Here is a 27850-nt window from a genome sequence, read left to right on the forward strand (position 1 = left end):
TAAACTTTATGTATATAGCACATTTTCTTGTGTATATTATCCTCACAGACACTTTTAGGGTGGGTGTGTATTTGATCAGTCACAATTGCCTCAGTGTTTAAATAAAGTGTATGTACACATAAGAAAGTGTGTGTGTGTTACCTCCACGGGTGGTTTGAAAGAGGCCGGGTGCGTGTTGTAAGCCAGGCTCTTGCCGTCGCCCTGCTCTTTGACACGCAGCAGAATCTGAACGTCCTCGCTGTACTGGTTGCTGCTGGCCTCCTCGTAACGCTCCATCCAAGTCTTGATCTTGTTCTCCCACAGGGATGGGTGCTCCGTCAGCTCCTGCTCTGGGGCTGTGCCCTGGGAGGTGGAGAGTGGGGGGACAGAGTGGTTAAGTACACACATTTTTTTTTAAAACAAAAGGACAGTTGAACACTGATGCTGATTGTGTGTTGTGTATTTTGTGAGCCCACCTTTACTCTGGAGGATTTCCTGGAGCCCTCGCGGAAGGCCTGATGAACAGAAACCTGAATATTTGGTAATGCTCATAAATTTAATAACAGTTTATTTGTAGTTATTCCATTCACTGAATTTACCAGTAGGCTTAGCCGCAAGCAACTCTTAGATGCTATTTTTAATATCTGGCATCTAGAGTTGCAATACCAACCCTTGACAGCCCATTCATCCAAATAGAAAAGTCCTATCTAATTGTATTAAATAACCTTAAACTCAGCAACATTGCAGCTGTATGGGAAGCTTGGATTATCCTCTTTGAATCTGCCAAGTTTTTGTTTAATAAAAATCCAACGTAGACATGTTATGCACTACTTTCGGTCAATAAATTCCAGTGGAACGCAACGTCCTGCAGCTTTCCGTACAGCTGTAATGTTGGTGAGTTGTAACTTCGTTTAATACAATCGGATCAGACTTTTCTGTTTGGATGAATGGGCTGTCAAGAGTTGGTATAGCAACTCTAAAGATGCCAGATATTAAAAAGAGCATCTAAGAGTAACTTGCGGCTACAGTAGGCTGTGATCTCTGATCTTCTGGCTAATAAAGACTAAAAATGCAGGAAACGCTTCGGGGTTGTTAACCCCTATCTACTTTGTTGTAAGCCTGATTGCAAAAATAGCTGATCTACACACGCTCAACATGTCGCGTTGAGACACGTTGTGAGCTTGTAGAACAGCTATTTTCTGCTATTTATTTATGACATGCCTAGAAAAACTATGCAAGGGTTCATGTGGTTAAATTAATACGACACAAACAGACCTTTTTGGCTCGGGCGGAAGCGGCGGGGGTGTCCTTGTCGCCGCTCCTCTTTCTTTTTTTCTCGAGCTGCTTGTGACCCAGGCGGCCAGTGGTCAGGGTGATGGTGGTGGGTGTGTGCTGGAAGGCAGAGTACAGCTCCAGTGGTACCTCATCGCCGCTCTCTGTAGCGCTGGTGTCCCCATCTTAGTGACAAACCATAAACAAATGCAATAATATGTATCACCCAGATTCATTGTATAACCACTGATAACTAACTGCCACTAATACGTCAAAGGAAGAAGCCACTATTGACCCAGCATACAATATCAAAGGTAACTAACTTATGATAAGAGATCAGGCAAGATAGGAGATATTACGATCCTCTACAGGATAACCTGCATTTGATTACCATTTCAATGATAATTGCCAATCTCAATTCCATGAAAGACGCAGTTAGTCACTTGCCCAGCAGGTGTCAGCGTGTCCCAGGCTGTGGCTGCAACCGGCCAGGCCTGCAGGGGGAGGTGGTTGCAGACTGACACAGCCTACATCCTGCTCTACTGACTAACAAGATGGCCATTTACTGCAGCAAAGAACACCTTTTGTGTGATGTATCAATGGCCTTGAATGAGACTTGCCACCAAACCACTTATTTAGTTCATAAGGCTTCATAATTATGTTACATCTGACATGTTACATCATGTTGTGTTCTTGTTGTTTTTTTAAAGTTTTTTTTTAATCTAGCTTCATTGAGATTTATTCTACTACTGTATTATTAATGCCAATACCATGTAAACAGCATCATATGGTTTGATGTGATCTTTCAGCACAGTGGGTTCCATAAATGCATCCATGTGCACTCCTTACCAGACAAGCATTCTCTCTTCCTGGTCTGCAGCAGGATGGCTCTCTCTCTGTCCAGGTGCCGTGGTTGGCAGCGCTCGCACAGGTAGGTCTCAGGAATGTTCTGCCTGTCGATGCCCATGCAGTCGATATGCTGCCAAGCACTGAACGCCAACAAAAACACGAAGGCCAAGGGTTTTAGTAATCTGTTCCATTCACTAGTAGGTAGGTACATACTTAAAGCTGTGTGAAACCGATGACCTGGCTGAAATTGTGCCACGCAATGTCAGGAAGACAGTTTCAGCACATTATTTCATTCATTTTAAAACTATTTGAATAACAGTTACAATGAAATATGTGAAACTAAAGGAGAGAGAAAACAAGTCTGAGTGACCAGGTGAAGTTCAATAATTTTTGGTGATCTCCGACACTTTTTCAGGATCTGCAGGCACCTTGAATGTATTACAGGTGAAAGTTGACACTACAAAGCTTATGACTCGGCATAATCCTCCTCTAACCTGCACTTGTCGCAGCAGATCATGTAGCCGTCGTCGTGGGTGAAGCCACAGATGCAGCGGGTGATGTCGGCTCCGTAGCTGCCGTCCTCCGAGGTGCTGAGCGTGGTGCCCCTGGATGCCTCGTCCTGGCCACCAGGCACAAACAGCCCCCCCTCACCCGGGCGGATCAGCATGGAGGGGGGAGGGGAGGCTGGTGGTGTGGGCGGGGGCCTCGCCCCATAGTTGTGGTCCTGATGGGAGAAGGAGAAGAAAAGATATAAGAACAGGCTCACGCTCTCGACACAAACTAAGGTTTACTGCAAAGATTAATCACAGGCAGTTTAGCTAGCTTGGCTTTACATTATGGGACTACAGTTCTGGAAACACTGGTTTATGTCTTCTTCCTTGTACAGGTCATGACCCAACACTGACAATAAACCTTTTATTTTTGTTGAATAAACAAAGAATAGAATAGGCTTGTCTCTACGGACATAGCTATATTTACAATCTCTACTTCACAAGAACGATGTTGGTGCAGCTAAGAAAAAACATATTTTGTTGTTTGGCATTTCCTAGTTTTACACAGAGAATATGCCAGTGCACCGAGCACTCACATTTGCCAGTGACAGTATTTGACATCTACAGCTGGCTCAGTTGATATTTTCCAAATGGAAAAAATTAAATGAAAAAGACACACAACTGCATCCCAAAGAGGATTTCTGTTTGTCCCAAATACATATTTTATTGGCACTGTGGTGATGGAACGGTGCGAGTCTCGAGTCTTGTCCTAGTCTTGCATGCTTTAGAGACCTCTGAGTATCATGTACTGTATCCGTAACAGTAATCTAATGTGGGAACAGACACTGTACAGAACTTCTCCATAAACGAGTCCAATGTGTGAATGACTATCTACTGCCGTTGCTGGATATTTGTTATCCAGCAATGTTATGGATTCCATGTGGGAAAGGGGCTTCGGTTAAACAAATCTATCTTTATGTGATACATACATGAAGTTAAAAATGTTGTTATGATGTTATGAATAGGACACATCCTGTATATAAAAAAAGGCTTGAGAAAGCCAAGTCTGTTGCGGGTCAATGTTCTATTTCAGCCCGAATGGGAACCGGCAACTAGCTAACTGGGAAGATGATTAACAGAGCGGGAGGGCTCAAGGTACAGTATGTAGGTCAGGTAAAAGAGGGTGAGTGTGGGCGGGGTGTGTGTACTCACAGCATAAGGCAGGCCAATGTAGCTGTGGCTGTGGTGGGAGCTACTACTGTAGATCTGGTGGGGGTAGCTGGACTTTTCCAACACTACAGGGCTGGCCTCCACCGATTCTGGTCTGCTGGGCAGCAAAAACAAACAAACAACACAGCAGAGAGCAAAGTTATACAGCGAGAACTACAGACTGAAAAAATTGCCACACTATCATAAAGTAAAATAAAGTGGACAGATTGCAAGTGTGTGTGTGTGCGCGCACAGTCCATTTACACATTCTGCGGTGCCCTGCCTGTCATATCAATTGTTAGGTGGACTGCACAGGCCTGATAGCCAGGAAAATATTAGAATTTGGTCTAATCTACTCTGCAATTAAGACCGTTTAGTGTCACATATCTAGGGGTGACAGACTCCTTCACAAACAAATACAATCCACACACACACACAGTTTATGCCAAACCGGTAAATCCACTTTTGGCTGTCTAAGACCAACCCAACGTTATTGTTAGTAGATTATTTTTTTCTTCAGTGACGGAGGGAAGGGGGTGGCCATAGAAAAAGAGGGAAGTGGGACTGGCAAAAATGGATGGCAGGAGACAAGATAGTGAGGGATTAAAGACAAAAGAAGGAAGGAATGAAAAGAGAGGCTCTGAGGAAGAGAACGGGCAAATAGGATCCGGCTGGTGGGCTGACAGAGGGAAAGAGCAGAGATGGGGACGTGCCTTGATGGTCAGACACAGACATCTAGGAATCAGTCATGTGGAAACATCAAATCCTCCACATCTCATCTCATCTCGTCCAGACAAGTGTTCCAAGGTCAACATTACAGAACACCCTCTTGTTGTGTATGAGTGGGACCAGCTTATTCATTTCATTTTTATTTATTCCATTTACAGTTTTACATGATTACATTCATTTACTTTTTTTTCTTCCACAAATGAAAAGGAGCAGGAAGAAGAGCACATGTGCTCTCTCACTCACTCACACACAACGTGGCAGTGACTACCTCACTAATTCAAACCTCCATAAGGGCCCAACAGCTTGGCCAACAACCTTCAGTGGTCAACCACATATAAAGAGTTCACAAAGCGCACTGGACACCCTCCCAGGTACGTATACGTACAGGGACAAAGAGGTGCGTTACAAAAAGACCATAGGGACTGTGTGTGACTGTGAACTTGCTCTGCAGCATTTCTGTTTAGACAACTATTCTCTCCTCTCCTTCTACCGAGGCACATTTTAAAGCACAACACCAAAGACAAACGTGTACAAAGAGCACGGCCGCACATTGACATACAGAAGTTAACAGTTTTGTAGAAGTGAAAGTACTAATAAACTGGTGTCGTGACTCGTGAGACTACATGTTGCACACAAAGACAAACGCTTGTCCAAAATACACGCCCTATCTTTCCTTCCTTCCTTCCCTCTCTTCTTAACGCTACCGCTCACAAAACTGTATCAAAGGCTACGTTTTGGTACTGTACCTGTAGCAGCACTTCTTCAGCCCTATTGATCTTGTGGCATGCCTAAAGAAAGCAATGTGAAACACTTCCTGTGTGGATTGCCGCTCAAGTATTCAGTCAAAGTGAAAATGCAAGTACATGCATGAGGTCTGGAGGCGGTCCTGAGAGAAGTTGTGTGTGCGCGTGTGTGTGAAGACTCTTTAAGTGGGAGCATTATACTCACAGTTACACAGGCAAAGTCTTCTAGCAGTTTAGGGAAAGACAATTGAACCATCCCACATGGCATACACTCTTAAAATCTGTACTTCCTCGAAAGAAGAATTATAAAAGTATATTTGCACATACAAGGTTTTTTTCCCCCGATTATTTTAACACCTTTCTCTCCCAATTTAGTTGTTATACCAATTAACCCATTTAATTTAACAAATTTCTGCGTTGCCACTGCTAGTACCCTGCTGGCTCACCTACCAGTGAGGTGCCCCCACCAGGAGGACACAAGGACCCCTTTAAAGTTAACTTAATGTTCAAACAAAGAATTTAGTTTTCAAATGTAAATAAACAAAAACCTGAACAATTAAAAAAGGGAAATGTGTGTCAGGACCCGAGAGAGCGAGCGAGAGAGAGACTCAGAGACAGTTGGCTTTAAATTTGGTTTCAACACTGAGTGAAAGACAGACAGGCAAACAGACAGACAGACAGATGCACACAAGGAAAGAGCCAGCCAGTCAGTGAGTGAGTGAAGAGAGAGAAGCCAAGCTGGCAAGTGAGCGAGAGTGTTTGATGGTTACTAGCAAGCAATCAGGTTTGATTGTCTGCATTCATGTATTGTAGGTGGGATTCTAGTAGTCATGTCCTCACTCCCAGGAAACAGAAGGGAGCGACTACAGATTCAGGATACATAGAACACTTTACACAGCGGGGTGGGGAGTGGGGGGCAACAGATGCTGGAGCCTATCACAACTGAACACCAACATAAAGACCTACAGGACTGCAACACCCTCTGCAAAGACGTGAGAGAAAGAGACAGAGAGAGAGAGAGAGAGAGAGAGACTGGAATGGAGGCTTCAATTAAAATGACAGCTAGATAGGCATGTGCTAATCATAGCTCGCACCGCTCCAGAGTACTCAAACGGGCAACGCGAGTCACTCAAAAGGCATGCGCACACACTCACACCTGCTGAGGAAAAAAGAGTGAAGCAGCGGAGTGGATGAGTGGGGAGGATGGAGAGATTAGAAGAGGGAAAGAAAGGAAAAACAGAGCAACACTGCGCGGCCAGAGGCAACGCCTTCTCTTCCAAAGGGCTCCCACTTGCTGCCATGGCAACGCTCCGTGTTCTGTCAGCGTGTGCACTAGGCTGAGTGTGTGTCACTGTGGAGCGGGACTCACATTGCTCTCTCTGAGACACACACTGACACACACTGACACACACACACCACACACACACTGCATTAGCCAACAGCTGGCCCGGCTGCTCCTGGCTTCAGGGGATGTGGACAGGATGTGACGCTGCTCCTCTGGTGAGTAGAGCTAGCTTGATTTATAATTCGTCTTATACCGTTGTCGCATGCCCGAAAATAGCCAATCTACAAGCTCACAACGCATCGCAGTGTGAGCTTGTAGAACTATTTTATTTATTTTTCCCAGCATGCGACACCGTTGTATGCCGAGCATAAATTAAGTATATCCCTCTCTGCTGTTTGAGGCTCCGCTGGCGTTATCAACAAGGCTAGCCTCCAAATACTGTGTGTCTTTCTAGTTAGTCCCTCAGCAGGTGGAGGCCCTCTTCAAGCTTGTTAACTTCTTTTAAATAAATCTGCAGCGGGCGAACAGACGCTGGGCAGGGAAAGAAAGAGGGGGTGAGACAAAGTGAGGTAGTGAGGTAGTGAAGGTGGCTAGGGTTTATTAAGCCCGCCCATCGTAGCAGAGGAGCCTTATAAGAGCTGGGGATGGGGGATGGGGGGGGGGCAGTGGGACCATTTAAGACGCCATAACTGTTTGAGGGCCACCTGTCACTCAGACCAGTGGCCATGGTAACAGGCCCTGCGCAGTGCGGAAGATAGGGAGGGGTGAAGGGAAGATACCATGGCAACACAAGCTGTCGCGGCAACAGCTCTGATGAAGGCAGAGGGGAGGGCAGTGCTCACCCCTTTTTTAAGAGACAGGAGCCCCTTTACGGACAGATGACGTATTTGTGTTACTCTTTAGTCATAGGAGAACCTCTTGTTTCACTTATTTGATAAGAAAACGCCATAGCAGTGTCCTTGACAAGCCTGTAAGAACACGAGTGAGGAGGGGTAGAGGGTGGCTTGCTGTTGCCATGTCTCCCGTTCGGCTTTGTTAAACGGACACACTACAAACGCACGAGAATATTTACACCCGTTTTGCTATCGGAGGGAGATTGGGGCAAATTATATTCGTCTTTATTGCACACAGACAATGTTCTAAACGGATAGGCAACATATAAATTGTAGGTTCTGGGCCGACTGCCAGCTTTGCGTGGGCAGTTGTAGTTAATAGCTGAGTATTGAGAATGTCTGTGTGATGAGGGATGGACGAGTGTGTCTGAGTGTAATCAATGGCAAAGTGGACCTGTCCATTAGAGCAGACACCAGTGTTATGGAGCCAGTGTTGGAGGCCCTGCCTCCATGATCGACCACAAACTCCCTTCCCATTAACAGTTATCATCTATAAGTGGGAGAGGAGATCAATGCAGCACACAGAAAGAGAGATGGGGAGTCACCCAGAGAAGGATGGGAGGGCTGCTTCACAGAGAACAGAGGGCATGTTGGGGCAAGCACCAGGGGGAAGACAGGGAAATTAAATTACAATGAATAAGAGTGTGGGTGAGATGAGAGTTAGTCGAAAAAATACAATTGGAAAGTTGTGAGAGCAGGGAGGAAGAGGCAGGCAGATGAAGAACTGTTGGAGAAATGAACTATTGAGAGAGAAAAATTACTGAAAGTGAGAATGAACGTTGGGGTGTGTGTATGAGAAAATAGAAATGAAAGAAGAAGAGGTGGGGGGGGGGGGGGGGTAAGGTGTGTGTGTGTGTGTGTGTGTGTGTGTGTGTGTGTGTGTGTGTGTGTGTGTGTGTGTGTGTGTGTGTGTGTGTGTGTGTGTGTGTCAGTGGTTACTCACTCTGAGCCTGCAGCCATGTCCAGGTATGAGGTGTCTGCTGTGTCCACCCCTACTGGGATACCTATGCTCATGACGTTCTCTGATCAGTTCTGGTCCTACTGAGTCCAGAGCATAGGAGTCCAAAACACTGAGGCATGCCAGCCGCAGCACTCATTGCAGACATCTAAGTGCATCCACAAGGCCTGAAAATACAACCAGAGATGGAAGGAAGACAGAAAAAGAAAAAAGGTTTGGGTGAGATAAATGGATAAGATGATCAGTTTGATAATGTGTCACTCATTGTTTCATGCTGAGAACAAAGCCCTTTACATGTGACAAATATGTGCCTAAATCAAGAGTGAGTCATACTTAAAATGTAGGTAGGTATTTCCACAGGTCTTTATGACACAATTCACTTTCAGACCAGTGAATTTAAAACCAAGTATCTCTGACAGGAAATTCCCTGTGACAAAGCTAAGTCGGCCTTAGCTGGCTGAGATATTGACTGATGAAAAAGAGAGGAGACATTGTAAGGTGAAGAAAGGGCTGTTCTTGGCTCTGAACTGTGCAAACGTGACCTCTGTGCATCTCGTCTGGGATGCAGAAAGCTGCAGTGTTGGAGTGTCCCCACAGGGGGGAGCAAGAGAACACAGAGCAGACTGCCGCCATGAGAGGAGAGAGAAAAATTGCAAAGACACACAGAAGCCATTCCCCCTCTGTCCACCAAAGAGGGCTATTCTATTCAGAACACACACACACACACACACACACACACACACACACACACACACACACACACACACACACACACACCTTCCCAATGAAAGACATGCACTCAAATTCCTTCAGCACTGCAATTAGAGCCCCACACAATTTGTCTATTTCAAAAGTGATGCATATCTAAGTCGACAACAGTCTTTATCTCTCTCTAGCAATACAGATGGATGAGATGCACAGTCTTCAATAATTAAATACTTTACATGTCAAGCAATGGATGTAGTTTCCACTTGGCTTACTGCACAAGAGGTACCAATACTGTACCTGTATTACATATGAGCAGCAAGCCATTGACTGGCAATAGGTAAACAATACAGATGACACGCTACAAGCCTACCACATACATACACACACAGTGGGCCAGAATTGTGTATATTAAGCCATGTATTTGTGTCCATCGTGTGGGTCCAGACAGCAGCATATGTGCCAGTGTGTGGCTGCCCCTGATACAGAGAGCTCTGTTGATAAGCGGGATTAGTGGGAGGGACAGATGCCGAGACAAAATAGGCTGGAGGTCACACCTCCGCCTTCCCGTGCACACTGGGACAAAACAAAGACTCAGATCACAGCTCCAGCTATCGATGGAAGAGGGGCTACAGTTCAGGGATTCATTTTATAATAATTTACACCCCGAGGAAGCAATAACACATAATCACCCAAGATCTGCCTGTGCCTGCCTATGAGGTCTGTTTTATGGTATGTCCTTGTCCATGTCTTCTGAACCACTAGTATGCAACTATGCATAGGCAAAATATCACACACTGCAGTCTCCCTCTAGGAAATCTGTGTAATCACAGGACAAACTGGCCACACTGCCTGTAAGGGAACTCTTGTAGCTTCCATAAATAAACATGCTACAGCACCTCTTTAATGATAAAACAGCTATTAATCAGCGTATGCACCACAGTACACTTGAGCTCTAGCCTGATACAGGATTGGCAAATTAATCATGAACTCACATTAGGAAACAATGTTATGTATTTAGCTTCTTTTTTTTTTTTTTACTTGTTGGGCATCAGAGCAAACCAAGTGATGTGAGGAATGAACCAGTGTTGGGTCCTGTCCAGGGAGGGACAGACAACAGCTGTCAGCTCTAGGCCTAATTAATGGGAGGGAGAAGACCACAGTGTGTTTGTGTTTCAATGTGTCATCAAGGTTGACTGTCCGGACCATTGGCCATATTCACATGGGGGCCATTTTGCACTCATGTTATGCTCAGAGGGGTGGGAAACCCCACCCTGACTGCCCCCCCCCCCCCCGCCCCATCTCCAAGTGTGTTAATAAGGCCCCATTAGCGCCACAACTCTTGCCTAAATCTTTGAGCAATAATCAAGTGGATTTTTACAAGGCCTACCACTTTAAACAGAAAAAATGTTATACCCTCTTTAAACAGCGGGGCTTTATCACAAGCCCAACCACTTGACAAAGGAATCTGATTCTTTCCTTAAACAAGAGGGGGTTGGCAGTGGTCCAACAACACCAATATGACAGATCCACCCTTTTGTATTATCTGAAAGGTTTAGTATGTTGTAGTGCAGTGAGCTTCCTTCAGAAAATGTTGCCACGTCCAATAGGTCGATCTCTACACTCGCCAGGGAATCCTGCTTGTCACTGCTAAGGAATGTATACACACACAAGCTCATATTCACACATAGCCCCCAACCACACACACCAAACAGATAACCCCCTCTGCCCCATCCTTACAAACATTCTTTTACGAGAACGCTCTCAGAGCGACAGCGTGCAAATAACACTGCAAACGCACACAGACACTGTGCTGCGGCCAGACACAGTGAAGGCTGACAAAAGGGATGTTGGAAAAAAGAAAAACAAGTACAGTACAGCAGCATTCCTGACTAAATCTGAGCTGCTCTGTGACTGCCGCTGCCGGCTCCTCCCATTTCCTTTAGCAGCGATGTCCATCATGCCAGAGAAACGCTGCCAGAAAAAGAAAAAGAAAAGCAAAGAGAGAGGGAGAAAAGACACCCCCCCTTGCTGTGCCCAGTCACCCCGCCCAGCCGGATTTCTCTCCCTCCTCTGTGCACTTCCTAAATAAACCTGGGAGCGCGAGGCAGAGCAGAGGGGAAGGGGAGTGTCGTAGACATAGCTCCTAATTACAAGGAGGCTGGGAGAGGCCATTTAAAGCCACCTTTGGCCACATCCACTGCTGTTATGGAAACAGGAGAGAGATGGGGGGAATGGAGGAATATGTGAAGGGGAATGGGGCCGAGAGAGAGAGATGCAAGCAGCAGAAACTGATCAAATGCAAGCCACAGGGGGAGGTGGAGGTTTACTGTAGCTCTCTTGTTCTTCCTCTCCAGCTCTCTTTATCTACGCTCTCTCTTCATCTTATTTTGTATCTGAACAGATTTTCTTGCACTGTAGGGCGCTTTAGAAATCATCCCAACTCCCCCTCAATTCAGAAGGCAGAAGGGTGGGGGAGGTGTATGCAGGGTCTGTCTGACAGTGACGCTACACAGCCTGGACTAGGAGGGACTCAGGGTGGCAGAGTGGAGCATGCAGCTTAACCAAGCCTCCCCTTTTTACTCCCTTCCTCCCCTCATGAGCAAGGGGACACAGTCACGTCATTGTGTTGAGGAATAACTCTATCCTTTTAAGACAGAACCACACAGAATTCGGTAAGGGAAAATCCATACCAACACACACACACCCACCCCCAAATGCTTGAGTTATACTTGGTTGCACACCGTATCGTGTACCCAAGTATAACTCAGCCATACTTTGTTACCACTGCTGTGTAAAAGTTTTCATTCTTGTCTTCACAGCCAGTTTTCAGTCCAGGGCTCAGGAAGAACGACGGAAAGACAGCAAGGGTTGGCTGACGTGACTTCGCTCCATCCTCGCCACTGGCTGTGATGACTCAGCCTATGAATACACATATAAAACACGATCGTACAAATACGGTCGCGTACACAGGAAGAGCGACCCAGATGGAATGTAGGCCTGGCCCTCTTTTTCACAATGCCCACTGTGGGACACACTGCATCTGCCCCGTCCTTTATAAATCGCTGTGCCCATGCTTGCCAGCTCTCCCTCTGTGCTCCAGCACTGAAGGTGAAGTCATACCTCAATAAAACAGGGGATTATATATGAATATCAGTGACCGTGTGCATGTGAGCAACACCCGCGGTTGTTAAGGCAGAGAAAGTAGATTCACGCGCAAGAGGAAGTGGGATGTCGCTAACAAAAAGCTTAACGGTTCAATGGACTGTAAATGGCAGTATGTAGATCCAATGAAAAGGCCAATGATTATGGCATTCATGTTCCTGTTCTGCAGAACTCTCAGCAGCAGCCAGTAGACAATAATGGCCGATGGCCAGCAGCACAGCCAGCTGACAGGAGAGGAGAGACATACAGGCCTCAAGGCTACGCCATGTTGCCCAATACACACATGACATGGAGCCGTCTCTCAAAATACCTACACTGGACCTATTACACACACACACACACACACACACACCAAACTTTTAAATCACATTGTGGTAAATTATCAAGATTAAAGTCCACTTGATCTGCATGCAGATACTCAGCCTGTAGTCTGTCTGCCTTATTAGATCACTAAAATGAAAAGCACGGGACCCATGTGATTGCAAGAAAAGAAACGAACCAGGAGAACTATAAGTGCAAACACTACCTTTTGTGCTTCATGTAGCCACAGATTCTGTGAGACAAGGGTCTGACAGCAGGGTTGGGGTAGCCCTCCTGTAGTATGAGTAATGCCTGTTGAGGAGAATCCCTGGGGGGAAAGCATCTCTCTCCATCTCCTCCTGCTCTCTCTCCTGCTCACCGTGTATCACAGTATGCCTATGTGTGGGGACAGCACCACTCGACATTTTTAAATTAGATGGGGCTGACTGACGGCAAACAAACTAACATCGAACTCCTTGTCCGTCCGCTTGTCTCTGTGTTACTGAGCCCTGTGAGGGCTCATATAATGATGCCTTGGATCTGGAGAGCTACCCTGATCACTGGAGTGTGACAGGCAGACGCAAATGTAGCTGGACGCTAATTACAGCATTTGGGGAATGCATTGTGTGCAACTAAGTAAAATGTGAGCCGTGTGTGTGTATAGAAAATAGGGAGGGAATGGTCATTATCCTCAACAGGGCAAAAGAACAGTAAGAGCCACTCAGGCCCCATCATGGCACCATTTCATGATCAATTTCACGCCTGGTTCACAACAGTGTTACGTCATCATCACCATCACCGACGCTAGATCCCTTTTTTCTCTCTCCCTTGTGAGCTCCCAGCCTGCCGAGCATCACAACCAGTAAGCGATTCCGTAACGTAGCAGCAGCAACAGTACGGCAACAACAAGCAGGTTAAGGAGTAGCAGCAGCACCAGGGCTGCAGCTGCAGCAGCCTCACCCCCTAGGCCACCTGTCAGGGAGGCAGCTCGCTAGGTAAAAGGCCCATTAAAGGAGGATCCGTTACGGCCCAGCTAGCAGCACAAAAACAGGTCACCTGAGCCCAGGCTTCTCTCCTCCCGGCTGGGATCTCACGTGACTGTGCTAGGCCTCAGGGCCAGGCTGCTTCGCCTATGGGCCTCTCAAGGCCACATCAGACAGGCCAACAGTTACCAGGTAGCAGCCACACACCTTAGACCTGTAGGGTTAAACTCTGGTAACTGCATATCCTCACAAAGATGTTACCATTTCAGGTCTGGGGCAGGAAGAATGTGAAAACATGGGATGCTATTCAAAGCATGAGGAGAAGTAAATACAATAGTGACAGCCAGGCTAAAGCCTAAGTTATACTTTGTTGTAATGAAGTATAAATTAGGCTTACGACCTCAATCTGCTCTGTCCATCTCTGCAGTGTTACATCAGCAAAAGCAGATTGCGACTGTTTATAGTGACCACAGTTTTGCACCTAGCTGCATGAGGTTTCTTGCCTCCATGTAGGTGAGCATGTGTCTGACTAGACTAGGTTAAGGTGAAAGGAAAAGTATGTCACCTGAGACCATGATATGTCTCCCAGACACCTGCTGTGCACCGCTCTGTTCCCGAGAGGAGGGGGGTCTCTTCAGTCTCTGTCAATATAGCAACTTGGCAAACAGGCAAACATACTCTTTGCTGCTCAATACAACCAGGTACACACGAAGCCTGTCAGGTATTTACAACTCTGAGTTGTATGGTCCAGCAGATAGGTAAGTGAGATGCAAAGTGAGATGGGATGAAAGAAATTACATAATGTGGATATGGTCCACACCAAGTCCCATACAATTAAATATTCATAATATGAATGTTATATATGCAACAAAAAAAGTTATGTGAACCACCATCGGGCCTCTGTCCCTTTAAGACGAACGAAAGATGTGTCAGGGGATTTTGTGTATTATATAGCAGCTTCTGATTAGGCACAGTAGGGCCCTCACTCATCTAGTATTCATAACCCGTCCACACAAGATGGAGACCCTTTGCCATATTCAGGCAGGAGAGCCATTCTGCTGTTACTACGTAAGCCACGGCCATAATAAACAGGCAGCCTTTCTTATCACACAGTTCCTGTCAACACTTGCTCTGACAATGGACCAATTCTATACCAATTCTAAACCACTTCCTGAGAGAATCTGCAGCCTCAAAGGCCCCACAACAGTGTGTTAGACGAAGGATGTTCAGAGTGTGGGAATAATAATATCATTAATATCACAAAAGTCACTGGGTCTAGGTGACCCGTCCCTTGCATATCTATTCCACACCAGGAAAGAGGTGAATGGCCCACTCTAAGCACAATTTAGCATGCTATGCATTTCTTTTTCGATCAGAACCATAAGTAAATGAGAGCATCACAGTCTTAGAATGTCAGTCAGCTGCAATAGGTAGTGAAACAACTTCACTGAACAGCTGCACTGCTTAAGTCTTTTGAAAATCAGCTCTGGCTTTGACAAAATTCTGACACCACCCCTTACCAATTCACCAAAATGTCTTTTCCCTCCACTCAAGTACAATACAGAGGAGGGACAGGAAAAGGGCATCCTTGGCAACAGTCTCATAACAGGCATTTGAGCAGCAAAGAGTGCCAATGTTTGCACCATGGCTCTCTCTCTCCAGCTCCAGCTCGTCTCACAGACCGACTAGGAGCAGAGGACGGGGCTGTTTCACACCATCAGAGAGCAGTGAAAGCCCAGAGGACTTGACTATGCTAGGCTGAGACCTGGCCTCAATTTGATTTCCTATGTGTTTTGTTTTCATTTTCTTCTTATATGCTTTATTTTAGATGTGACTACTGTACTGTGCTGCACTGGCATTTCCTGGCAGCAAAGAGACTGTCAACAGCACAAGGAAAATGGAGCATACAAGTTTGTTCAAAGTATAAACACAACGCATTATTCTCATTTCAGCTATTATTGAAAACACACAGCTGTGGTGTGACCCCTGCCCTGATTTTTTGGATACAAGCAGACATAAAGGACCCCGTTTCTTACTGGAAGTTTGAGTAGTTTTTCGAAGACAAGCATTTGTATTGGGCTTGTGGCAGAGATCAAGGGGGAGGGGCATATGGAGAGTAGGGGGTCTTTGTCAATGTCGTGGACAGTCACAGCTGTTGTTACAAAAAAATTGACCCTGAAGGACCCAACCCCAAAGTAAGAGGGCTCAGGTACAGTACCATGATCATGCACTGATCGTGGTGCAGCATTTTATGACAACTCTGTGCCGATTCACAAAATTAAAAGTTTAGTTTCCCAGTGAAAATCACCCTGGCTTACTGGCTTAGGCAGGTTGCGAGTTAATAGTTATTAAGAAGCATGAAAGGAAAGATCAAAGGGTGTTATGTTTATTGTGATCATGACATCCACAATCATCATGCTCTCTTCCTGACTTTTACACACAGCTTGTTCTTATTAACTATCATATCCTTTATATATCTCAATTTCTATATGCATTCTATAGCAGAGGGGGTGCAATGCAATCAAAACAGTAAACAGAAGCCGTAAACCATGTATATATATGAGAACTGAGAAGATAGACTACATAGCAGTCATGGTTAACTTAAAAATCAATGAGCAGCACTATTGTTCTTTGAACAATTTGCTATTTTATTTTACATTCCTTTATGTAACTCAAAGACATTCTTCTACTGGTGGTAAATTGCATATAAAAAATCTAACAAAACGGGTAGTATTTTCCGGTGGCCTATCAAGTAATTTGTTAGTAAATTGCGTATGGCAGTGGTTCTCAACCAGTGGTGCGGGGACCACCTGTGTATTTTTAGGGGGTTCCAGGTGGTCCCCGGCTAAATGGAGAGTTGGTAACCAAATGGACCCTTGTTAGAGCTTTAACACTTGAGTGTAAAATTTAACCAAATGGACCAGTTTCATTTTACAACAAGTCTTCTACACAATTAGAGAATATAGAATAATCGTTCTTCTGATCAACATTCTCTTCTGGTACCACATCAATACAGCATGGAATTGTGGACAAATTCTTATCCAACAATTACAAAATAACGCTGTCTTGGATCTGAGAGGACAAATCTCATCAAATGGTGGTCCGTGGCTCAAAAGCCGAATAAATAATGGACCTTGATATGAAAAGGGTTGAAAACCACTGATATATGACATCAGTCGATATAGAAGTCAAGTAGCAATGGCTTATGTCGTGACGCAAGTTAGAGGGCTACAACACTACAGTAGGCTATGCAATACATTCTGATAAAAGGGACTGTCAGCAATTTCCTCTCGCTCTGAAATAACTAGGAGCATAGAGTGCCATTAAAAAAAATAAAGGTATGATTTATTGACTGCGTTAGTGGTGTTACTGTTTGTATTCGATAAGGACTGAAATCAAATTGTGTTTGTGTTGTGTAGTTGCTTTCGAGTGAGTGTGTCGGCGCTGCAGTCAGCTCTGTCTCCACCAGTAGGGGTGTGGAGGGCAGCAGAACGTTGCTATTATGTTACCACAACACCCTGATCCCGGTCGCCATTTTCATAACGCTTTTTCTAAGGACAACGAACGAACACAATCGTGTAGCCAGGGGAAGCCTCGTCAATCGCCACGGGAAGAAAATCCCCCCGAGAAAAAGATATCAATGGCCTCTTTCACACATTCTTCCTTAAGTATCATTCTGCCGGTACCGTCTTATGTGTTGTTGACGTTATGATTTTATGTGCCACTCGTCGAAAGACCAGTAAGCTAACGTGCTAGCAATATAATTATGGTCGGCGATGGCCTCTGATGAAGACGCAGCGCATGCTAGACAAACACAACGCTACTCATTCGGAATCGGGTCATAGTCGGATAAGCCAAACACGAAGATCAGGATCAGATGAAATATACAAGTCTTATAATTTAGCCGCCATGTACGTCGTTTGTAGAAGTATGATTCGGATGGGACTATCTTTGGCCTGCCAGATAGAAGTATGAAGCTAACGGTTAGCCACAGTGGGAGCTAACGCCATAATGCGTGGTGGTAGGGGTATTGCTGAAGTTATACTCCGTCGTAGACCGGTGTCGCGGCTCGAAAACAGCCGATCTACAAGTTCACAACTGGTCGTGGCGCGACGGTTTGTGAGCTTGCAGATCGGCTGTGTTTTCGACACTGCCGTACGACAAAATATAAACCAAGCTTTAACGTTAGCTAAAGCTACGAGCAGCAGCACTACTGCCGAAGTACGTTTAGTTGGTTCGTCACAACGTTCGTTCGGTGCAGTGAGGTCAATGCGCGCAACAACAACAACCCAAAGCCTTCTTCAATGTACCAAACACCAAGGCACGGATATACGATCGTCTTGCGGATCTAAATACGCGTTGTCTTGACGATATAACCCGACTGGCTGTTTATTTCATTCACTAAAGTTGAAGTTACGACTCGCATGCCAGAGGGAGGCAGGGGTGAGATAGCTGTGCCCAAATTTGAGGATCCCCTCCCCCACGTTTGCAGCATTTGAACCACATACAGCCTGAATCTAAATTAAGTAATCGCGAAACGTCAGTGTTGTTTATAACCAAAATAAAACGGCACGGTCGAGTTTCACGCGAGCTGTCAGATGTGTTAATACGTGGCAGGTCTACATGTAAATATTTGGACATTATGGCGATTTGATCGCCATAATGTCTACACTACAGTGTAGACAAATGGTTAAGACACAGCAGTCATCTGACTTGGAGCAGATTTAAACACCATTTTGTTTACATTAAGGCTATACACAGCTCCTTGTCCTCTGGCGTTGTACAGTGGCATTGTCTGAAATGTGTCTGACTCTGAACGGAAATAATGCACTGTGGTCGTGGTGAGCAGAACAAGGGGGGCTGACTGGGGCATAATATGATCATATCTAACAGAGATGTCATGTTTTCACGCCAAGGTGCTGGTACCATTGTCATAAATATGCTTGTTTGAGTGTTTAGTAGCTGTGGTTTGCACGGGGCTTGGGATGTATACAAAAAAGAGTCAACTTACGCCGATTAATTGGCTGAAAATAAAGCTAGTTAGTTAAGCTGACAAGCGAGATGTTTTCATCATAACTATAAACAAAACATTTGAAATTCGAGCGCCATAATGGCCATGAATGCCACCACGTCAAACTTACTGGATAATTTAAACCTGAAATGCACCTTATGGTATTTGAACAGCATCCAAACAAGGGGAACATGACGTTTAGCACATCTACTGTTAAGTCCACTGTGTTGATCATGGCAGAGGAATGAAACTGCCCCTTTCATTACAGCAGCTACATGGCAGATAACTGGACCCAAATGGAGCCCAAATGTGTTCATTCACATAACGTTTGCTTTTACCACTAAAAATACTGATTGCTGCTTTAACTCAGAGTGTAAAATGGACATGGGTCCATCTTCAAACTAAGAGTTAAATTAACAGCCGGATGTATTGTTTAGCTATACTCGCAGACGAGTTTGTTTTATATGAACTATTATAGAGCCTAAATACTTGTATCTCTAAGCCATCTGATTGCTAACGTGTGACGTCTAATGTAATGCAACACACTCAGCCCTTATTCACTTTATGTCAGGCTAATGGCAGCTAGCTAGTAGCATGCGCTAGCTAGCCAGCACTGTTCTGGTCGCATCACGTTAGAGCCAATAATACCCCAACAACTACTAGTAATAAGTTAGTTATTACAAGTTGAATTATCATTTATAGTTGATTCTGGTTCGTGGCATTAACTCCAGCAGCTCACTATCAGGTAGGCTAATGTTGTCCTGAGACTAGCCAGCAGCATCAGCATGATCTGCTTGGTCAAGGAACAACTAAGCCAAAGTAGCTCGTATTTAGATGTAATTAACGTCCAACTGGAGGTTTACTCACCGTTTATGTCCACTGTTGAAAAGTTTAATGAAGAATTATGGGGAGCTGGGTGAGACCCCCGTCGCTTTTCCACACAGCCTCCACAACCAAAACAATACTTCTGTCCACACACTGCGGATCACTAACAACGCTTAAAAGGTTCAGGGGGTTCGGTCTGTCCCGTCAAAGATACCTTTCCTGTCAAAATCACTCTTCTCCGGTATTGACGGGATCCAGCCGGGACTTAAAAGTCAATTCCGAACCGTTAAAATTGTGCCCTACCTAGCTACGCCGACTGTTGGAAATTAGATCCCCTCACTAACCCAGTCTCTTTTCCCTGTGCAAAAATGGCGGCCCTGGCAGGACTGCCGGAGACTCCGCCTCCTGCACGAGCCCCCCTCCTCCCGGCCACCAATCGCAGTCCCCGCCTCCACATGCTACGGGGTTACAAGACCGAATTTTACAGGGGCGCCGTGGTCGTTCATGTTAAGGGGGTGCGTGTTCACGTCCATCGCCGACTAACTTTGTATTTTATGCTCAGTCGTACGACGGTGTCGAGCGCCGAAAATATCCGATCTACAAGCGTGTGACTGAGCTTGTAGATCGGATATTTTTGGCGCTTAACGCCGTCGTACGGCAAATTATACAGAGTGAGGGAGTCACTGTTGTCTGTTTGGAAATAATGTCAGTGTCACACTCACTGAGGGCATTGATTATATCTGATGCCCCCCCATATCTAAGTTTTGTGATGACATAATTATCATTACACACAAGTGTCTTAATTTCAGTACAGGTTTGTTGTTAGGGAATTGTAAAACCACAGACAGGCTACATACCTGTGTGTGCAACAAGTTAAGTTAAAATAGCCTATTACAGGCTACAGAGTTAATTATGTGCAAAGCCTATTAAATCTAGCGTCCTTGTGAAGCGGCTTTACAGCCAGGGACATTCTGATAGTCAGTAAAACAAACTTTTGGGACTGTTTGAGCAATCCTTTGTTTTGTGAAAATTGAGTTCTCTGTGTGGTGGCTGGACTGTCCCCCCCCCCCAGGATATTTTAGTTAATTGTTAGTCCTTTTCCTCCCGTGTTTCCTCTGGGAGTGGAAAACTGTAGTCTTTTTGATTAGCAAAATTAATGTTTTTGGGCTACATAAAATTTGAATCCACCTAGAGCTCATTGCCGGGGCAGGGGCTGGAAATGAGTACCCAAATCTGCTATCCTACTCGGTACTAGGTAGTAAGCTCTTACGTAACCCCTTACACAAGAGAGCAGTGTTTTTCTTATTGAACTAACGTTTGGAGGGGGGCAGTCTAAAACACCGACCAACAAGAGAAAACCATAGAATAAAATATGGACAAACACAACGGAAGATGGGCTGAAAACAGCAGAAATCTGCACATCATCACTGGGTGGTCATGCATGCTGAACTGTACAAAGTACAAGCCCATATATGTACACAAAATAAACCAATAATTAAGCCAAACAAGCCTGGGTCAGTGGTGATAGCTGAAATGATTTCAGACAAATATTTGACATTGAAACAATACTTAATCTAGCAGGTTTGTTTTAGTTTAAATCATCTGCCGCTGTACTGTAGATAGAAATCCCTTTTGACTTCATCTGCTGAGATGTGTGAGCTCTATTCACATCACTTGTTCCGTTGAATACAAGAACGCTCGCCCCGAAACACACTCGCCCCGGGTCAGATCCGGCGACCTCGGAACCGGTCGCCACCAGGTATTCCTAAACGTAACCTCAGTAAAACAATGCCTGAAACCTAACCTTATTCCCTAACTTAACCTCAGTAAAACTGTGCCTAAACCTCACCTTATTCCTAATCTTAACCTCAGTAAAATATGCTTAACCCTAACCGTATTACCAACCTTAACCTCAGTAAAACAAATACAAGGGGGGGAAATGGGGGTGAGTGTGTTTTGGGGCGAGGTTTCCGGTTACCGTTCCGTTTAGTAGCGCTGAGGTTGACCCTCCCCCACACACCACACAGACGCTGATCCGTCTCTAAACCGCATCCCCTCGCGCATGCGCACCTTCAACCTCTACCCTACACACTACACTGCTGTTTGCAGTCAGGATAGAAATAATTTCTGGACGGAGATTAGATGGACAGAGCACAGGCCACCTTCCTTCCTTCGCACATTAGCAACGGCAATGATCATAAAGACCACGGAAACGCAGCATTTTCCAGAGGGCAGAGGATATATATATGACCATGGTGGTGGTGGTGAACCAAGTCTTTTTGTTTTGTTGGCTCTATATAAGTTCAACCGACTTTATTCTGGTCTCGGTTTATTTGGGATACAATGGATGACGATATCAAATAGTAGTCGTTCTCGCCGTATGGATTTAGCCCTAAAACCAATTGATGCATGAATTAGTCTTTTTTTTTTTTTTACAAGATTTGTGTTTCAGAAATGTTCCAAAATGACCCTTTTTCCGCCCAAGATTCTTTTCTTTAAAAAAAACAAAAACAGCAGATTTTTCTTCTTCAATGGTCGGCTTCTGATCATCAGAAGCCAACCATTTAAAAAATAAGAAAAAAAGACTAATTTCTGATGACATCATTTGTATAGAATTTGTGGGCGGGTTCTGAGCTGCGAGGGGAGAGGGGCGCAACCGGAGATCAGAGTGAGGAGCAGCTCAGAGAGCGACGCCATTAGATAACAGTGTAGAACATTAGCGCACACTTTTCATGTGATAAAAAAAGGTAAATCATACTTAAATATTTGTCAGGTTACCGACACTAAGATTTTCTCTTATGTGAGATGATTTTTTTGTACCCCCCTTTCACCTCCTAAAAAGCAGCATCATTGCGTTTGGAGAAACTATTAACAGTGTAACAATCGGGTAGAAGATGGCGTCGTTGAAATCGACCGTCGTACGCCACCCAGCGTTGCCAGGTTTCGCGAGAGAAACAAGCAACCAGGTCTATGAAAACAAGCCCAAAAGAAGCGAGTCCTTCGCCCTGTTAACATAATACATTGGCTATTTGAAGATAGCTACAAGCTCACAACGCGTCGTGAAATTTTGAAAAATGTGGAATATCTTTTTAAAAAACATTTTAACTACAAATCTTGTTCGGGGGTCCCTGGCATAACATATTTTCAGATGGGGGTCCGCAGACAAATAATTAATAACCCAATAACAGATTGGGGGTCCTTACCTTGAACATATTTGAGAAACACTGGTTTAAACAACATTAGGGAACAAGCTCAAATAAGAAACTACACTAGAAACAAGACAAATAAAAGACGCAACCCGCAAACTACTACTTTACAAGCAACTTACCAGCCCAAAGTCGCTTATTATAAGCGGACATGGCAACGCTGACACCACCAAGGCAAGCGCGCCCTCGTGGGCAGCCACGGCGGCGCGCCGCGCGCCCTGACAGAAGAGAGTCTTATCTCTTTAGTGTTTCCTGTCTCGATTGACTGAAAAGTTTTTATTATAAATCCTTAAAGCAGTTTAACCAATATTAAGTCAAGAGTTGTTGTTTTTTAAATTATTATTATTCTTTCATTGGGAATTTCTATTATGTACACATTCTGTAACTGTGCTTAAGTAATTAAAACAACACTGTCACTCGTTGTTTCACTGTCAATTCTGTAATCCCCATTCTAGTACCATAAGCACTTGAATTCTCATTGCCACGATTCCATTGGAATGTCAGTGTTTCCCCTAAAAGGGCGTAATAACATTAAAAACATGTTATAAAGAACACAACCAATCAAATGGCCTCTTAAAAGCCCCGTTCATAAGGATTTATCATTTGGCCTTTGACCCCCTCTAGTGGACAACATAGGGAGAACAATTGAATTCGTTATATAACTAATAAACTATATTGAATGACGGCATTTCATATCTATAACAACACAGTTACAGTTTTCACAGGGTTAGGGTTGCCATGCTCGACTTGAGCTTGGCAAAAAGAAGTCCACATATTTCACAGATATATATTTTTTTATTGTAGAGTGCAACCAAAATGGCAAAGCATCTGTTCCCATCTATGAGCCAAATGTTATCATTAACATGTTTGGAGTTGTGGAAATACTTAGATTTTTTTGGTCAGTAATCTGATATAAAATAGCACAAATAGCACTGGCCAAACCAGTGCTATTTGTGGATTGCGTTGTAATATTGTGTGCATTGGCTAGAAGAAAAAAAAAGCTTATCTAAATTGACCACACGAGGGCGTAGTTACACCCACGTATGTATTTTTTACGTTTCTGGGCGTCAAAACAAAGATGGTTAATTTAGGAAGATAGACTATCCCAATTGGAGCCACTAGAGGCGACATGGTATTCTACAAATGGTCTCCTAAGTGGGGCCGGCGTCTGACGGCAAATCTCGCGAACGTCCAATGTTTACTGGTTTACTGTTGCTAGATCCCGCGAGAGTGTGTTGCTTGGGACAGAGAAAGGTCGATAATAAAGTTGATTTTCTCCTGATTTGTCTCTCTGAAAAAAAGCTGTTTTAGTATGAAAATCTTGGGAATATTGTGTGGCTTGTGACGATATTTAGTTCAGTGGCCAAGGGGCTAAAGAATGGTTCAGAAGTTGTGTTCACGTTCACTGTTCCATTGGAATGAATAGACTCCAACCTGCTTCCGGTCTCCTAAAAAGGCTTCCGCCCACTTCACGCATATATGGAAAGTAAACCGGAGACGGTGAGTCTTGTTTTTTTTTGTCTTGGGTCAAAACCACCATGACCAATCGGAACAGAAGACACTGGCCAGTCCTTGTTAATTGACCAATAATAGCCCTGGTTGCATTGGGGGCATCTATTGACAAGGGGAAGGTGACATTAGGACCGTTCTCTCGTTTCTAATAACGTTTGAAAGAATATAGTCCCCAAAAAAAACAACACCACCATGGCGTCTCTAGGAAGGGCTGCAGGAGTCCTTCGAGCTGGGACGCAACTCATCCGACGTGGGCCACAAAAAATACTAACTAGAAGGTAAGTGTTTCTTCCATTAAAGCCATCTAGCTTAATTTAGCATGTTAGCATGCTGCTGTGATCTTAAGCTCACTGAGCAAAATATAACTAAACTATTACATTAGATAGACCCTCAAACGTACATGATCATTCTTATGTAGTACAGTCAGTGGTGGAAGAAGTCATTTTTTACTTTTTAGTATAAGTATCAATAACGCAATATAGAAATACTCTGTTACAAGTACCTGTACTAAAAAATGTACTTGAGTAAAAGTACAAAAGTATTGGTATCAAAATGTACTTTAAAGTTTTCAAATGGATACAATTTAGAAAATAGCAGATCTGCAAGCTCACAATGCATGGCTGTGAGCTTGTAGATTGGCTATTTTCAAATGTCTGAAATGTATATAGGACTGAAGTGGTTAGTGTAGGTTTTGTAATAATAATCAAAATCTACCAAGTAATTACTAACGTTTCCAAATAATTGTAGTGGAGTAAAATATACAATATTTGCCTCTGAGATGTAGTAAATGTAAAAGTACAGAACATCGTAAATACTCCAGTAAAGTAAAAAATACATAAAAATTGTAAAAAAAAAAGTACAGTACTTGAGTAAATGTACTCAGTTTCTTTACACCACTGAAAATATGTTGTATGTTTTATGCCAGGGCTGGCGGTGGACCACACATAGAGCCCCAGTACAGGCAATATCCACAACTGACCAAGCACCAGAAGTTCCAGTCAGAACTTCTTAGTGGTGCTATGTGGTTCTGGATTCTTTGGCACTGCTGGCACGATCCTGACGCTGTGATGGTGAGTGCACCGTTAAAACGTACATGATATTATAGATAGATCATATAAGTAACATTCTCTAATAATACACTGTATGTCTATGTATATTGTGTTCATGCTGTGTGTGTCAGTGGACAATGTACAAACATCCTCTGTGTGTGTGTGTGTGTGTGTGTGTGTGTGTGTGTGTGTGTGTGTGTGTGTGTGTGTGTGTGTGTCCGACCGACCTTCTTCTGGATAACGTAATGTAACCTTCTTCTGATCAATGTTTGGATCTATCATGTATTGTGCTTTTTGTGCAGATCCAAATAAAATAATGAAACTGTGTGTGTGTACACTCACAGGCCACTTAATTAGACAAGCCTCTGAAACGGCACATTAACGCTCACTTCTAATCAGCCAATCACATGACGGCAACTCACTGCATGGTCAAACCGAGCATCAGAAAGGTGATTTAAGTGACTTTGAACGTGGCATATGGTTGTTGGTGCAAAATGGGCTGAGGGATGAGTATTTCAGAAATCTACTGCGATTTTCAGACACAACCATCTCTAGGGTTTACAGAGACTGGTGCAAAAAAAGAAAATATCCAGTGAGCAGCTGTTCTGTTGGCGAAAATGCCTTGTTGATGCCAGACTGGATAACGGCCAGACAGAAAGGCACCAGTAACTCAAATAACCAATGTTGCCTGGTCTGATGAGTCTCAATTTCTGCTGTGGTGTCAGAATCTGGCATCTTCAACATGAAAGAATGGATCCGTCCTGCCTTTTATCAACAGTTCAGGCCATGGTATATGTCAAATCATGTGTGGCTTTTATCAGAAGGCCTTATTCTTCATACAAAATCAATTACAATAGTGCCAAACATTTGTCATAACATACTGTATAAAGGAAAATGTTACATAGTTTCTTGAGGCACTACACTCAGTACACTGTTCTCTCTCTGCATTCTATTTATGTGATTGCGTTATAGATTCTCAGGTGGTTTGCTCTAATGCCATGGTTGTTTTCTGAGCCCTTTGGTTGTCGTTGACGCACAGCCGCAAGCAACTTAGAGGGTATCCATAACCTCTAGTTGCAATTCCTTCCATTGACAGCCCTCTTCGCGAGATAGAAAAGTCCTATCTGATTAAAATGACAAACTCGCCAATATTGCACCTCTACGGACAGCTTGGGTTACCCTCTCTATGCAAGCCGTTGTTTTACAAAAATCCACTGTTATTAGCAACATTCGGTCAAATTTTGTGATGCCACAATTCTTTAAGTGCGCTCGTTTAACAGAACTCAACATCCTGCGCACAATCCGTTTTGCATAAGCTGTCCGTAGAGGTGCAATACTGGTGAGTTTATCGTCATGAAGGCGGCTGTCTATTGAAGGAACTTACCACTTGGAGGTTATGGATACCCTCCACCGCAAGCAACTTAAAGGACAAGTCCGGACAAAAATAAAAGCCCTTTTCCCCCCCTGTCGTCCAGTTTCCCCAGCAGCTCCCATAGAGTGGAGCCCATAAACATATCGCTACTTATGCTATTTGTTGCAGTCAAAGGTGATTTCTTTTCATGAATCTGTTATTAGTTATCATTACACATGCATCCATGCCTTGGCTGTCCCACACAAGTCACCGTAGTCTGTTAAACAGACCAACTTGGGGTGAAATCACATTCAATCCTTGTGAGACTTCGTCATGACGCCGGTCAGAGACACTGGCGGCTTGTGTGGGACAACCAAGGCATGGATGCATGTGTAATGACAACTAATAACAGATGAATAATAATAAAAAGACTTGACCGCAACAAATAGCATAAGTAGCGATATGCTTAAGGGCTCCACTCATGCTATGGGGGCTGCTGGGGAAACTGGACAACAGGGGCAATTCTGCAAATAGACCCCATGGCCAGTCATTTGGGATCAATATAAGTAGAAAAAAAGCTGTTTAGTCCAGACTTGTCCTTTAAATTACTTGCAGCTAGCTGAGCTATACAAATGTTACATTAAATGTACAGTGCCACTGTGACTTGGCATCCCACCGTTCTAGGTAGCTACCATTTATCTTCTACTCGGTGATATGTAATGCCTGTATTAAGTGTGTACATGTGACTCTTGACTGATTTTCCTTCCCTTTTTGTTTATAAATGAAGCCGACATACTTTATCGCTATCGTCCCTTTCCCAGGGTCACTTCCCATGGCCTGATGCCTCCGCATGGACAGATGAGGAACTAGGGATCCCACCAGATGATGAAGAGGAAGACTAGTAAAGTTCCAGAAGGTGACCTGTTCGTTCATACGCACAGTTGTATCGATAATATAAAGGAATTGTCTGTTTTGATTGGTTAAATTCGAGCTACCGCATTCATTTGATCGAGCATTCACTGCACTAGTCTTTCACAACTAAATATTTAACTTTTACGGTAATTAATTACATCTATTTGTCAATTTTATGTCATTTACAGATCACTCCCTGTCTGGGGAAGACGTCTTTCTGGAATTCATCAGAAGCCGCTGAAAGGCGTTGTTGTACATAGACCAATAAAATTGAGTTTATTCCGATTTGTGTCCATTTTGTGTGTTATCACTCTACGAAAATATCTACACGCTCAGAATTATAAAATGTTAAGGAGGACCAGGCAGCAGCATGGTTACTTGAGGCCTAATTTAACCATTAAAAGGTCTACCAATCAATAGTTT

General features: G+C 44.1%; 2 protein-coding genes across 6 annotated transcripts in view; one reads left to right on the forward strand and one right to left on the reverse strand.

Moving 5' to 3' along the window:
- kmt2e (lysine (K)-specific methyltransferase 2E) overlaps positions 1 to 19786 on the reverse strand; it is a 35903-nt gene extending 16117 nt beyond the window's left edge. The window contains exons 1-8 of one of the 5 annotated variants that reach the window (XM_080421717.1): positions 19440 to 19786; positions 8394 to 8575; positions 3804 to 3915; positions 2595 to 2824; positions 2101 to 2240; positions 1255 to 1436; positions 456 to 494; positions 142 to 342 (exon numbers count right to left, since the gene is read on the reverse strand). In XM_080421717.1, coding sequence (XP_080277843.1) covers positions 142 to 342; positions 456 to 494; positions 1255 to 1436; positions 2101 to 2240; positions 2595 to 2824; positions 3804 to 3915; positions 8394 to 8464 — 975 coding nt within the window. In that variant the 5' untranslated portion in view covers positions 8465 to 8575; positions 19440 to 19786. Of the gene's footprint in view, positions 1 to 141; positions 343 to 455; positions 510 to 1254; positions 1437 to 2100; positions 2241 to 2594; positions 2825 to 3803; positions 3916 to 5275; positions 5388 to 8393; positions 8576 to 19439 lie in introns of those variants that run through there. The other 4 variants (XM_080421716.1, XM_080421715.1, XM_080421714.1 and 1 more) reach the window with 4 other exon arrangements.
- Positions 19787 to 24194: 4408 nt separating this feature from the next.
- On the forward strand, positions 24195 to 27712 carry ndufb2 (NADH:ubiquinone oxidoreductase subunit B2). Its single transcript, XM_080420805.1, has 4 exons — positions 24195 to 24393; positions 25041 to 25185; positions 27337 to 27431; positions 27616 to 27712. The coding sequence occupies exons 1-3, from the start codon at positions 24308 to 24310 to the stop codon at positions 27415 to 27417; spliced, it is 312 nt and encodes a 103-aa protein (XP_080276931.1). The 5' UTR covers positions 24195 to 24307; the 3' UTR covers positions 27418 to 27431; positions 27616 to 27712.
- The last annotated feature ends 138 nt before the right edge of the window (positions 27713 to 27850 follow it).

This window comes from Gymnoscopelus braueri (genome assembly GCF_963280865.1).
Source record: "Gymnoscopelus braueri genome assembly, chromosome: 23".
NCBI classification, from domain to species: domain Eukaryota; kingdom Metazoa; phylum Chordata; class Actinopteri; order Myctophiformes; family Myctophidae; genus Gymnoscopelus; species Gymnoscopelus braueri.

Excerpts from the sequence above, each read along its gene's own strand:
- ndufb2 (XM_080420805.1), top strand. The coding sequence starts at position 24,308 with ATGGCGTCTCTAGGAAGGGCTGCAGGAGTCCTTCGAGCTGGGACGCAA. Across the intron at positions 24,394-25,040 it reads CAAAAAATACTAACTAGAAG|GGCTGGCGGTGGACCACACA; the intron begins GTAAGTGTTTCT and ends GTTTTATGCCAG. Across the intron at positions 25,186-27,336 it reads ACGATCCTGACGCTGTGATG|GGTCACTTCCCATGGCCTGA; the intron begins GTGAGTGCACCG and ends TCCCTTTCCCAG.